At 31.0% G+C, this 12,143-nt stretch overlaps 1 protein-coding gene across 1 annotated transcript; it reads right to left on the bottom strand.

Annotated features, from left to right (window-relative positions):
- Positions 1-698: 698 nt before the first annotated feature.
- On the bottom strand, positions 699-1,631 carry LOC107893912 (auxin-responsive protein SAUR36). Its single transcript, XM_016819057.2, has one exon. It carries the CDS (start codon positions 1,350-1,352, stop codon positions 858-860), a length of 495 nt encoding a protein of 164 aa, XP_016674546.1. The 5' UTR covers positions 1,353-1,631; the 3' UTR covers positions 699-857.
- Positions 1,632-12,143: the final 10,512 nt, after the last annotated feature.

Here is a 12,143-nt window from a genome sequence, read left to right as displayed (position 1 = left end):
GAAAATATCCATCCAAATTAAATCAATTCGAAACCCATCAAGTAATTCAAATTATGCCATCCGCTTTGTAACAAAAATTTAAATTTTATACCTTTAAATATAAAAATATCATATCAAGAGGTAACCTTTATACAAATATCATGCAACTTGTTTAATCATTTTAAATCTATGCTATCAACTATTGGCTAAAGTTTGTAGAAAAAGTTTGAGAAGGAAAAGGATACCATAGCAAATTATAATCATATACTTATTATCAAAATCACAATCAATCACAATTATTAGTCATATTTTCCACATAAATAATTATTTATATAATATCATATATTAAATTTAAAATGAATTACTCATTTATAAATAAAAATATTTTCTGTAAAGTTAAATATAGTACTATTTTTCGTGAATTTAAATTTTATTCTTTATACTTTTACTTTTAAAATTTTAGTTTTTCTATTTTATATATTTTAAAATTTAAGTCTAACTATTAAAATTATTTTGTTAAATTTAGGTTAATTACAGTGTCCTATTTTTTAGTTACATTACTATCAAGTGGATATTTTTTTTTATATTTCAGATGCCACACTAATAAATTTAACAATGTTAACAATGAATCTGAATTTTAAAATTTAAAAGTCGAGAAATTAGATCCTAAAAATAAAAGTATAGGTATTAAATTTTAAATTTTAAATTTGTAAAGAATATAGGGTTGAATGGCATATTTTAACCTTTCTATAATGTACACCAGAAAATTCATTACACCATCGAAAATGTTTAGTATACAAAAACATCATTATCACAATCCATTCCAGAATTAATTATCGACTACATTTACCACTACCAACGTCGGCGGCGGCAGCCTCTCAATAGTGACGCTTCCAAGCGACTTTCCTTCCGACGGTTCCGGCGGCGATCCGGGTCTGAACCTTCTCAAATTCCGAGAACCCACAGGGAATCATGATTCCACCTTGGTGACAAAACCCATACTCCTTTTCAACTTCTCTTAATAGCTCGCCGAACAAAGGGTGATTAAAATAAATAACCGGCACCAACACTCTATGAAAATCGCCGCCGTTTCTTCGACCGACGTAGACGGCCAAATGACCTTTCGGAACTTCAATCGGTTTTTCCTCTATGGGTCCATAACCAGACCCGAGTTTCACCGAACATATAGATTTAGCCGCGTTTTTCAACCGGCGACCCCAGTTGATGAACTTGGACAAAGAGTTTGATTTGCTAAACAGTCCTCCCTGTTTTAAACGACGGTATCCATATGGTTTCCTCCGAGCTTTGCCGATGACCCACTTTGAAAATCGGATAACCCGTTTTCCGATCTTGAATCCTCTTATCTTTCTCATGGAATTAAAAAGCTTAGTTTAGTAATTAGTAACAACAAGAACCCTTCTCTGCAACTGAGTATTTCATTACTATATATAAAGTAGCCTGCTAATTATTATTATTTTGTAATCTTTATAGGCCGCCTCAAGAAGGGTAGATGTAGAACATGAAGATGAACCAAGAAAAAAAAGGGGGGAGGGGAATTAGGGATGTAATTATAAGAGCTATGGAAGGGTTAAAAATGGAGGAAACAGGGTTTCGAGATGGGGTGACACTAGAGAGTTTGAAACTTGTTAGAGGTGGAGTTGTGGTTTAAATAGATGAGAGTGGTGAATAAACTAAAAAAGAAGGGTTAAATTTTACTATTAGTCCTTATACTATGTGTAAATTGTGGATTTAATATCTGTATTTTAATTTGATCAGTTTTAGATCTTTTCAAATTTTAGAATTTCAGTCATGACCAAATGGTAGTTATTAAATTCATTAAAATTTTGTTATTTCTAAAATCTAATGTGACAAATATATTATCATATGTGTAATGTCATGTTAGTTTGCTATTACTCACAAAAAAAGTTAGTTTTTAGATTTAATGGTTGTCATTTTGTATTAAGACTAAAATTTAATCTACAACTGGAAGACATGGATTAAATCTACAACTTTATGCATGGTATAACACTAATAGGAAATTTAATCAAATGGATTTAACCACTTCATTAATGGAATTTAAAATTTAAAAAGTACAAGGACTAAGATTTACCAAATTAAATTATAAGGACTAAACCCATAACTTATGCAAAGTACAAGGGCTAATAGAAAATTTTGACCTAAAAAAGTAAACCACACCATGTTCACTCAACTAACAATAAATTTATATTTTAATTAGACAATTATAAAATGTTACAATTTAGTCACTTAGTTATTCGAAATTAATCATTTAAGTCATCCATTCATTAACTTGTTAATATTGTCAACGTGATCATTGATCAAGACGAGAACTTACTCATAATTTTGAATAATTCAATGATTTTGCCACAAAGGTGGAATCACAAAAAGTTGCCAAACTATGTCAATGTGACTACATGAGCAAAATGAAAAGTGTATTTGAGAAATAGTGAACTAATGGTTCACGTTGATGTGTGAGTAATTTTATGAAGTAGTGACTTAAATGATCAATTTCGAATAATTCAATGATTAAATTATAACTTTACATAATTGGGTTATTAAAATGTAAAGTTACTAATAATTGAATGACCATGAGTGGAATTTAACCATAAAAAAATATTAGGCAGCCGGTCTGAGTTCGTACATAAATGGTGGTACTTGACCGTAGTGTTAATAGATTACAAGTGGTAGATACGTGGGAGCCACTCTAAAGTAGTGGGCCCTACTGCCAAGTGGACAAATCACGACAACTAACGCGGCACCTCATTTTAAAGTGGAACAATGAATCATAGCTGACCGTGAAAATGAAAAATAAAAATATAAAGGAAAAAAAAAGAGTTTAATAATCTCCTATTGATTAATGATTTGATTTTTGTATTATTTTTTTAAAAAATAACTTACAAATATAAGAAAATCGAATATAACTGAATCAATATTAGAACAAATCTTAACATCACCGTTAAACTTTAAAATAATCTGAATCAGTCATTAAATAATATGACATAATTATCTGCCTCATTGTAATATATGATATGGTTATTTTAAATACAAGACATATTTATTCGACTCATTATAATTTTGAAAACTTTAACTTTTACATTTAATCCCACCAGGTTTCATACTTTTTTTACAGGTTAAATGCAATTGTTTGATTTTTTTTTTTTGCTACACTTGGCTAAATGAATATTGCTGATTTAGTGATACAATGAGGAAAGAAGTAGGAGGAAGATGAGGTAGTGGTTACGGTGGTTAGTTCATTCAGTCGAGGCAGGGAGTTGGAGGTTATAAGGAGTGAAGGTGGAGAGAACGCAAGGACTAAGTACTCAAAGTAAGTTGATAGAGTATAGGCTTTGTATACTTGAGAATCAATCCCTTCTCTATCGTTCTTGGAGGTATTTATAGGCGAGGATCCCATGTAGGATGGTGTTAGCATGTTGAACTTGTCATCTAATCATCATTGCGGAATGCATGAGGCAGATGTCTTCGATGGGACTAGGATGTTTGTAATAGGACAAATTTTGTCATTCATTCTGATTTGATAGTACAGAGTAGCTGAACCCACATGAGGTTTGGTGACCAAGAAGATCACGTTTTTATCCAAAAGTCTGGGAGGCTGAAGGAATGGGAGGTGAGGGTTCCAACGACCTTCCAAAATTATAGCAGCAGAGTTCATCCTTTCGGTGGTCTTTCAACTTGTCATGTGTCCTCTCTTGTAGGAGGTATGACAAATATGAAACATGATATTTTAAACTAATGACACACTTCAAAGTAAACTTCAAAAAATCAATAGTTTTTCTTTTCCAAAACTCTTGAAATTTGATAATATTCTTTTTTGTCATTCTTCATGTTCATTTTATGGTATTATTTGGGGTTCATGAATAGCAATATCATTTCCAAGGTAATTTGAACATGCGTTCATCCCTTAAAAGGAAACATAATTTTTAAATTACCTATAGCCCCTCCTCAACCTATAAATTGAAGGATAACGCATATTAGCATACTCGAACTCACATCCTCCTACATTGGCAATAATATCTATACCAATCGAATTAAAACTCAATCGGTACTTATTAACATTCTTTTTAACAAATAAAGGTAATCTTAAATATAAAAAAAAAAACATAAAGAGAAAAGTGGTATAGCCGTAAAGGATAGTTGGACCATAATTAGGATAGGGACAGTAGAAAATATATATGCATGCATAGTTTCGAAAATAAAGTGAAAAGGAAAAAAAAAAGAGAGGAAAATTTCAAAGAAAAATGTTTTAAGTTTCGTCTTGTAGGCCACATTTTTGTTTTAACTTATATACTATTTCTTTCTCTCTTTTTCCTTTTTTTTTATGCTTTATTTGAATTATAAAGTCCAAATTTCTTAGTCAACTATGGCATTTCATTCTTATCTACTTGATTGTTTATATATATATAACTTCAACACCAAACCCTATAACGACTCTCAACTTGTTTTATTTTTATTTTTTATATTTATCTTAATAATTTCGTCTTTAAAATTTAAACTCATGTTTTACTTAACTTTTTATTATAATATATATATATAATAAAATTATCTTGGTAAAAGTACCATAGAGACTTTTGTACTAAGAACAAAATTACAATTTTTATACTCAAAAAATAGGTAAATTAGTCTTTGTACATTAAATCAAAAAGTAAATTGATCTTTTTTGTTAAAATTTCATCCATAACACTGTTTCGATGCCGGCCGTGAGAGCAATACCAAATCTAAATACTAGATATGACCTCAAAATAATAAGGGTCGAGGTTAGCCGGTGAGGCGATGGGATATAAGCTTCATCGTCGAAAGAAAAATAGCCTGGATCACCATCTAAGGCGCCTAAATGACCGTTCAATGATAAAGGAGGTAAAGGTGTAGAGATAGCTAGGAGGTTTGCCTAGAAGTAGCCACCCTTGAAAGAGTACGTAATAGCTCATTGATCAAGCGCTCTTGAGCCAAAGATGAACCGTACTCGAACATTGGCTCATGGCATTTTCTCTACCCTTGTTATCCTGAAAAAGCAAGGCCACCTTGTGTCCTTGAACTAATAACCATCTTTCGACTGACCTAGCCTCTTCCGTCCCTCGGGACCAACAAGGGGTAGTACAAGAATATTCATCTGTTGTCCAACGACTATGCCTTTCGGCCTGATCTTAGGCCCTAGCTCACCTTCTGTGGACAAACTTTGCGGAGGAACCCTGATAAAAATTGGTCTGGTTTGGTCTGCCACGTGTACCTCATGTAATGAACAATAAAAATTGATAGAATTTTTAACAGAATGGCCAATTGGTTCTTTGATTTAATGTATATCTGACTGCTAATACATTAGCTTCATGAATTCTTTTATCAAATTATCCTACAATCATGTTATAATATACTAATTAATTATCCAAAAAATCGTGTTTAAATTTATTATTTATCAAATACAAGCGATCTTTATTATAAACGTGAAGCAGCCTTCATATTGTTGTCCTCCCTTCGGAAGGAATAAAGCAAAGCATATAATTAATACATATTATACGATATAAAGCTTACATACAAAGTTGCTTAAGTTGCAAATCTAAATTTTCTTAATAAAAAAGATTTTTAATTCTAACTTTCGAAAATTTATAATTTTATTTCCATCCCTTAATTAATTTTATTGAGATACTGATGAAAATTTTGCAGAAAGCCAAAATATTGTGGGATGAAATTTTAATTCAACGAACGAAATTATATTATTGCTACTTGTCTCATATATATTTTATTTCTTTTAAATATTTGTGAACTAATTTTACCAATACGAGGTAAAAGTGATACAGAGACTCATATATTAGGAGTTCGATTGTATTTACGTCATTTACTTAAAAATATTATTATAGTTAAATTAAAGAGTAAATTGATCATTCTGTTAAAAATTTCATCTATTTTTACTATTAAAATTTGATCCATTTTTGTTAGTATGAGATACATATGGCACGTCACATCATTATTGAGTTCTTTCATCAACTGCACATAGTTTTTAACAGAGGTGATCATGGGCGGGCTGGACCGTAATAAAATTTTAGGCCCAGGCCTGGCCCGGATAAAAAAGTTAAAACCCAAGCTTGGCTCGGCCCGCCCGTATTTTTTTATATAAGAATAAATTTTTAAAAATATAATACATAAAATACACTAATAACATTAACATAAATATTTCCCAACAAATTAAAAATAAATTAAAAAAGTCTTTATACTAAAATAACACTAAGATATGTGTAACTCAAGCAAATATCTATGAAATAGTAGCAAAATTAACAATAAAACAATAGTTACATAATATCCAAATAATAATGACAAAATAGATACAATATAATTAGTGAAATGGCAGCAAAACAATGACAAAACAATAACTGTTTTTTTTTTTTGCAAATTCGTGTCTGGCCCAGGCCAAAAAAGCTTACATGAGGCCTAACATATTTTCTAAACAGATCTTATTTTTGTTGCCCAAGTCCATTTTTTGGGTCTATATTTTTACTCAAATCCTCCCACTCTTCGGGTTTAGTTTTTAACAATATAAATAGATGAAATTTTTAACAGAAATGACTATTTTATTCTTTAATCTAACATACAATGACTAATTTACTTATAATTTGAATAGAGAATAAAATACAATATGACTTCTAATATAAAAATCTTCATAATAGTTTTATTTAAAATATAATTATCCATGTTTAATATTAAGATTGGTGATTAAAATGATTGAATTTATAAAAAAAAACATCATTTTTTTTAAATTACTGGATTAGGTTTTTTTTTTAATTATGAGACTAAGTTGAAATAACGAAAATGCTTCTAAGTACTTTCAACCCCCTTGTGAAAATAAAACTTGCAAAGCAGGTTTTTATATATGCCCTTGTAACACCCCTAACCCAAGTTTGTGGCCGGAACAGGGTTAATGAGCATTACTGGAGTTTACAGAACAAATAGACAAAAATTTCAAACATTTCACATCACATAATATACATGTCAGAAACCAATCAAAATTAAACATATTGTCCCTTATACGAGCCATCGAGGCCCAAAATACACATTAGAAACAAATCGGGACTAAATCGGAAACTCAGAAAATTTTTCAGAAACATTTAATATTTTTCAACACTGCAGGGGTCACACAGCAGTGTGACCAGGCCGTGTGACTCACACGGTCAAGAGACACGCCCCTGTCTAAGGTCGTGTAACTTACTGACTTGCATTCTTTTTAAAAGATACATGGGACATACGACTGTGTCACACACAACTAAGGCACATGCTCGTGTCTCTGCCCGTGTGGACGAAAATAGGCTATTTTATAAGCCATTTTTCTCACCCAACAAGGCATGTACCTTCAGTTAACATTGTGCATATAAACAAGTCATATTATGACATCCAAAACAAGTAAAATCAATCCCTAAGAATGTAGTTTATTCACATACAACCAATATGCCCTTAGGCACCTTAAATGACAAATACAAATATGTTTAACCATATAATCCATGTAACAAGTAATCAACCAACTTTTATGTCTAATTGCATTAATACACAACATGTAAATCATTTACTAAAACTTACCATTTGGTACCAATTGTACCACTTATTCAATAGCATCAAATACATATACACATACTATAGCATAGTACCAAATCACATCAAGTTATAAAACATACTTCATATGCATTTTCAACTACTATTTTACCTTTCATCATTCAACGACAAATCATTCCACACATCAGCATTTTAAGGAAAATTATGCACATATCAAAATACCAAAACATAAGCCAAATGAGTGGCTAAACTTAACAAAACACATATAGGCCAACATTTAGCCAAAAAGAACCTATACATGCCATTATAACCAAAATCAAAACATTCAAAAGTACTGATAGAACCGATGGATAGTGTGATATAACTCTGACAGGCTTCCAGCCTAATCGAACTTCCGATAATCTTAAAAGTAAAGGAAAACAAATACGTAAGCAATAAATGCTTAGTAAGCTCGTATAAACTTTAATCATATTAATTCATTTCAAATATGAAATTTATACACATCAAGGATAATCCAAGATTGATACTGCAGGATTCATGAAGCTATATTCAATAATTCACAAGATGAATAAATCCACAACATCACTTATACATATCATCCCTAGCATAGTAGGATTTTAAATAACTTTAAACCTTACTACTCTTTCACGAGCTCAAGCATATTTTAATTTGAGCACTTACCATTTTAGTGCAACTTATAATTAAACATATTATCATTCAACCAACAGCTTGGCACTTTCCTAAGCATCAAACAACAACACTTGTTAGCATACTTGAACATGTTTCATATAAATTCAACATCGGTAACCTTATTATCTCAACATGTCACACTTGAGTTTATTACTCGTCTCAACTTACATAATTCTCATGTATCAACATATCAAAGATATTCATATATGTACATGTCATGATACGTATCATTCTCTTACCGCTTCCTCATATACATATATCATCCATTTTAATATATCAATATATCATGTACTATCATTTCCATGTATTTCATGTATATACCAGTATTAGTTTGTATTGAAGTCATATTGTCTCGTAACAGAACATTGCCCGTTGAACCATTTAGAATATCGTTGGATACACGGGTAGTACACACAAAGTGCACAAAATTGTAATCCGTCAATTCATGTACATGCACTCTCATACAAGCATATAAATGGGAAGCTCTTTCGAGCCATATAACAAGAAGCTCACGTGAGTTGTATATCGGAAAGCTCTTGCGAGCCAAATCTGTGATATCCCGAATTAGGGCCTAAACGGAATAGTGGTTTCGAAACCACTACTCTGAAGTAGGAAAATTTATTCCGATTAATTTTTATAATTTATTGAGTGATTAGATGCATGTGTTAGAATATCGATAGAAAATTTCATGAATTGCATGTCTAATTTTCCTATTAGGACTTAATTAGTTGTGATATCCCGAATTAGGGCCTAAACGGAATAGTGGTTTTGAAACCACAATTCTGAAGTAGAAAAATTTATTCCGATTAATTTTATAATTTATTGAGTGATTAGATGCATGTGTTAGAATATCGATAGAAAATTTCATGAATTGCATGTATAATTTTCCTACGAGGACTTAATTGCAAAAGTTGATAAATATGAGTTTTAGATGTTAAAGGATTTAATTGAAGAGCATAATTAAAGTAGAGGTCCTTAAATGGTAATTATACCATTAGGTTTTCATGGACAAAAGTGGACATACATAGGTAGAAATAACCAAAGTTTTTAATGAAGGGTATTTTAGTCATTTGGTAATTAAAAGATTAAAAAAAAGGAAAAAAAATGACAAAATATGTTCATCTTCTTCATTAGGACGAAATTTTAAGGGTTCTCCATAGCTAGGGTTTGTTTCAAGCTTCCAAGCTCCATAGTAAGTGATTCCAAGGCCCGTTTTTAATGTTCTTTACGTTTTTGAAGTCCCGGTAACTTGATTTAGCTTATTCTAGCAATAATTTAACCTAGGGTTTATATTTGGAAAAATACCCATAGGTGAAATGAGTTTATTTTGATGTTTTATGGTAGAATATGAAGCTTTAAATTGTGTTAAACAACTTTTGCTAAACGATTTTACGTGAAAACGAGTAAAATGACATAATCGGTAAAAATACCTAATATTTATAACTACATGTTAGAGTGAGAATTTGATGTTTCCATAGAAGGGGAAAATGATCAGCATGTCATAAAACATAATAATTTTGGGAAAAAAATTAATTTTTGAGTTTTGGGGCAAAAGTGTAAATATGCAAAAGTTTAGGGGCAAAATTGTAATTTTTCTAAAGTTAGAGTTAAGGACTATTTTGATAAATGTGAGTATTAAATCAGCTAAATGTGTTATTTTAGGCCAAGAAAGACGTGGAATCGACCTTGATCGGGGAAAGGAAAAGATTGTGGACTAAATTGCAAAATTTTTTTATTTTGTACTGAGGTAAGTTCAGGTGTAAATGTAGTAACATAATTGTCATTTTAATTAATTTAATGTTATTTATATGATATGATTATTAATATCATGAAATATTATGCTTTGTGGTTATTATTGAGTAATATGCAAATTATGTGTGCTACTTGTTAAATATGAATTGCTACCGAGTATCGGTTTCGATATTCCGTGGAAGATAGCAAAGATGTGTGATTGAGGAAAAATCCCGTTTGAACCTTGGGAATAGATTAGAATACAAGTGACATGTCACTAAGATATTTAAGTTTCGAGCTCGTTGAGTTGATTCTGAGTTTGTGAGATGTAACTACGCATCTGAACTCGTTGAGTTAAGTCCGAGTTCACTTATGGATGCGAACGCCCGAGCTCGTTGAGTTGAGTCCGAGTTCATTTATGGGTGGGTTACATGGTAGCTTGGCTACATAATTTCCGCAGGCTATTGAGTTTGTCAAGCTGCGGGTATGGCACTTATGTGCATGAAATCCGTGTATTCGAATCATATACCGATGTGTTCAACGGGTAAATCTTAAGTGGATAAGGTGAGTACCTAAAACGAAGGTGACATGTTGGTAAGTGTGGTGAATGAGAAAATTTTTACAGGTATGTACTTAACCCTCGGGTTGAGACTTCAATAGAACAATAATATGGTAGGATCATGAATGAGAAATATGATATGAATGCTTTGGTGATATTATGCAAATGTGGATTTCGTATTATTGCATGGTTATGTTACTTGCTATTTACATGTGAACTTACTAAGCAATTATTCTTACTCCCTCCTCTCTATTCTTTGTAGTTTTGTCAAGCCGGCTAGGAGATCGGGAACAGTCGGAGGCGCGCTCACACTATCAACAAACTATTTCGGTATAATGACTTGTATATTTTGGGAATATGGCATGTATAGAATTATAATCATTTTGTGTATATAATCTTATGATATGGCTCATGGATGGCTTGGAAATGTTTGAGAATAATTAGCTATTGGAGTGGCTAATCAAGATTATATTTGATAACACGTATGCTTTATGTGCTAACTAATCTATGGAAATCCATAAAATGGCGAAATTGGCTATAAAACAGAATCACATAGCAGCAGTAATGTGAGTTTGAAAAATCACTAAAAATAGTATAGATATAATTAGATGATGAATAAAATATGGAATTGAAGCTTAATGAATCTATTTTCATTTGGAAGAAACAAAATAGGTAAAAGAGTTTTATTTTATGAGATATTTATGTTTTGGTAAAATAGGGTCAGAGCGATTTCTGGATTCCCTGTTCTGACTTTAGAAATTCATCATAAATTGTGTAAAAATAATTAGGACTCACACTTTATATGTATGGATTTATTATTGAGTATATTTTTAAGAGAAGCAAACGAAATTATCATTGGATCTCTGTATAGGAAGAAATTTTATTCGTAGTGCACAGGGGTCAGAGTAGCCGAACCCTAAAACAGGGGAGACTTTAACTAATAAACTGTACTAATTGGCCTTACCAAAAATTCTATAAAAAAATTAGTAAGTAGATATATGAGTCTAGTTTAAGGAAAAATTTATGGAATTTGATTTCGAGTTTCGTAACTCGAGATATGATTTTTTTAGCGACTGTGATGCAGATGGACAGTTTACTACGAGAATTGTTTGAACTTGTTTAAATGCTAAAATAAGTTTAGTAATGTCTCATGCTCGACTCCGGCGACGGTCTCGGGTAAGAGGGCGTTACATTTGACCCACAGGTCCTAGGATCGAAACCTGGCTCTAATAGTACTCAACCCATGTCAAAATTTGAAAAATTATTGAGTTTTTAAGTGTTGTCTATGTTGAATAATTTTAGTATTAGAGATTAAATTGATATATTTTTAAGTTAGAGATGAAAAAGGATTGAATTGTAGAATAAATTGTAAATTTTCAATAATAGGGACTAAATTATAAAAAAATTGAAATTTAGAGATTTAAGTGAAATTAGGGAGTTAAATTTAGTTTAAAGTAGAATTTGAATAAAAATATAGAATTAAATATGAAGAAAAAAAATTAGTCTCGGTTTAGGGACTAAATTAAAATTTAGGCAATATTTGAGTAAAAATTGAAATATTCAATATGAAATTGAATTGTGTTGTATTGATGATTTTTAATTGTTTTAATTTTGTAGC

This window comes from Gossypium hirsutum, chromosome A12, assembly GCF_007990345.1.
Source record: "Gossypium hirsutum isolate 1008001.06 chromosome A12, Gossypium_hirsutum_v2.1, whole genome shotgun sequence".
Taxonomy (NCBI): Eukaryota; Viridiplantae; Streptophyta; class Magnoliopsida; order Malvales; family Malvaceae; genus Gossypium; species Gossypium hirsutum.
Note: the sequence above shows the minus strand (reverse complement) of the source record. Positions and strands in the feature narration are given on the sequence as shown.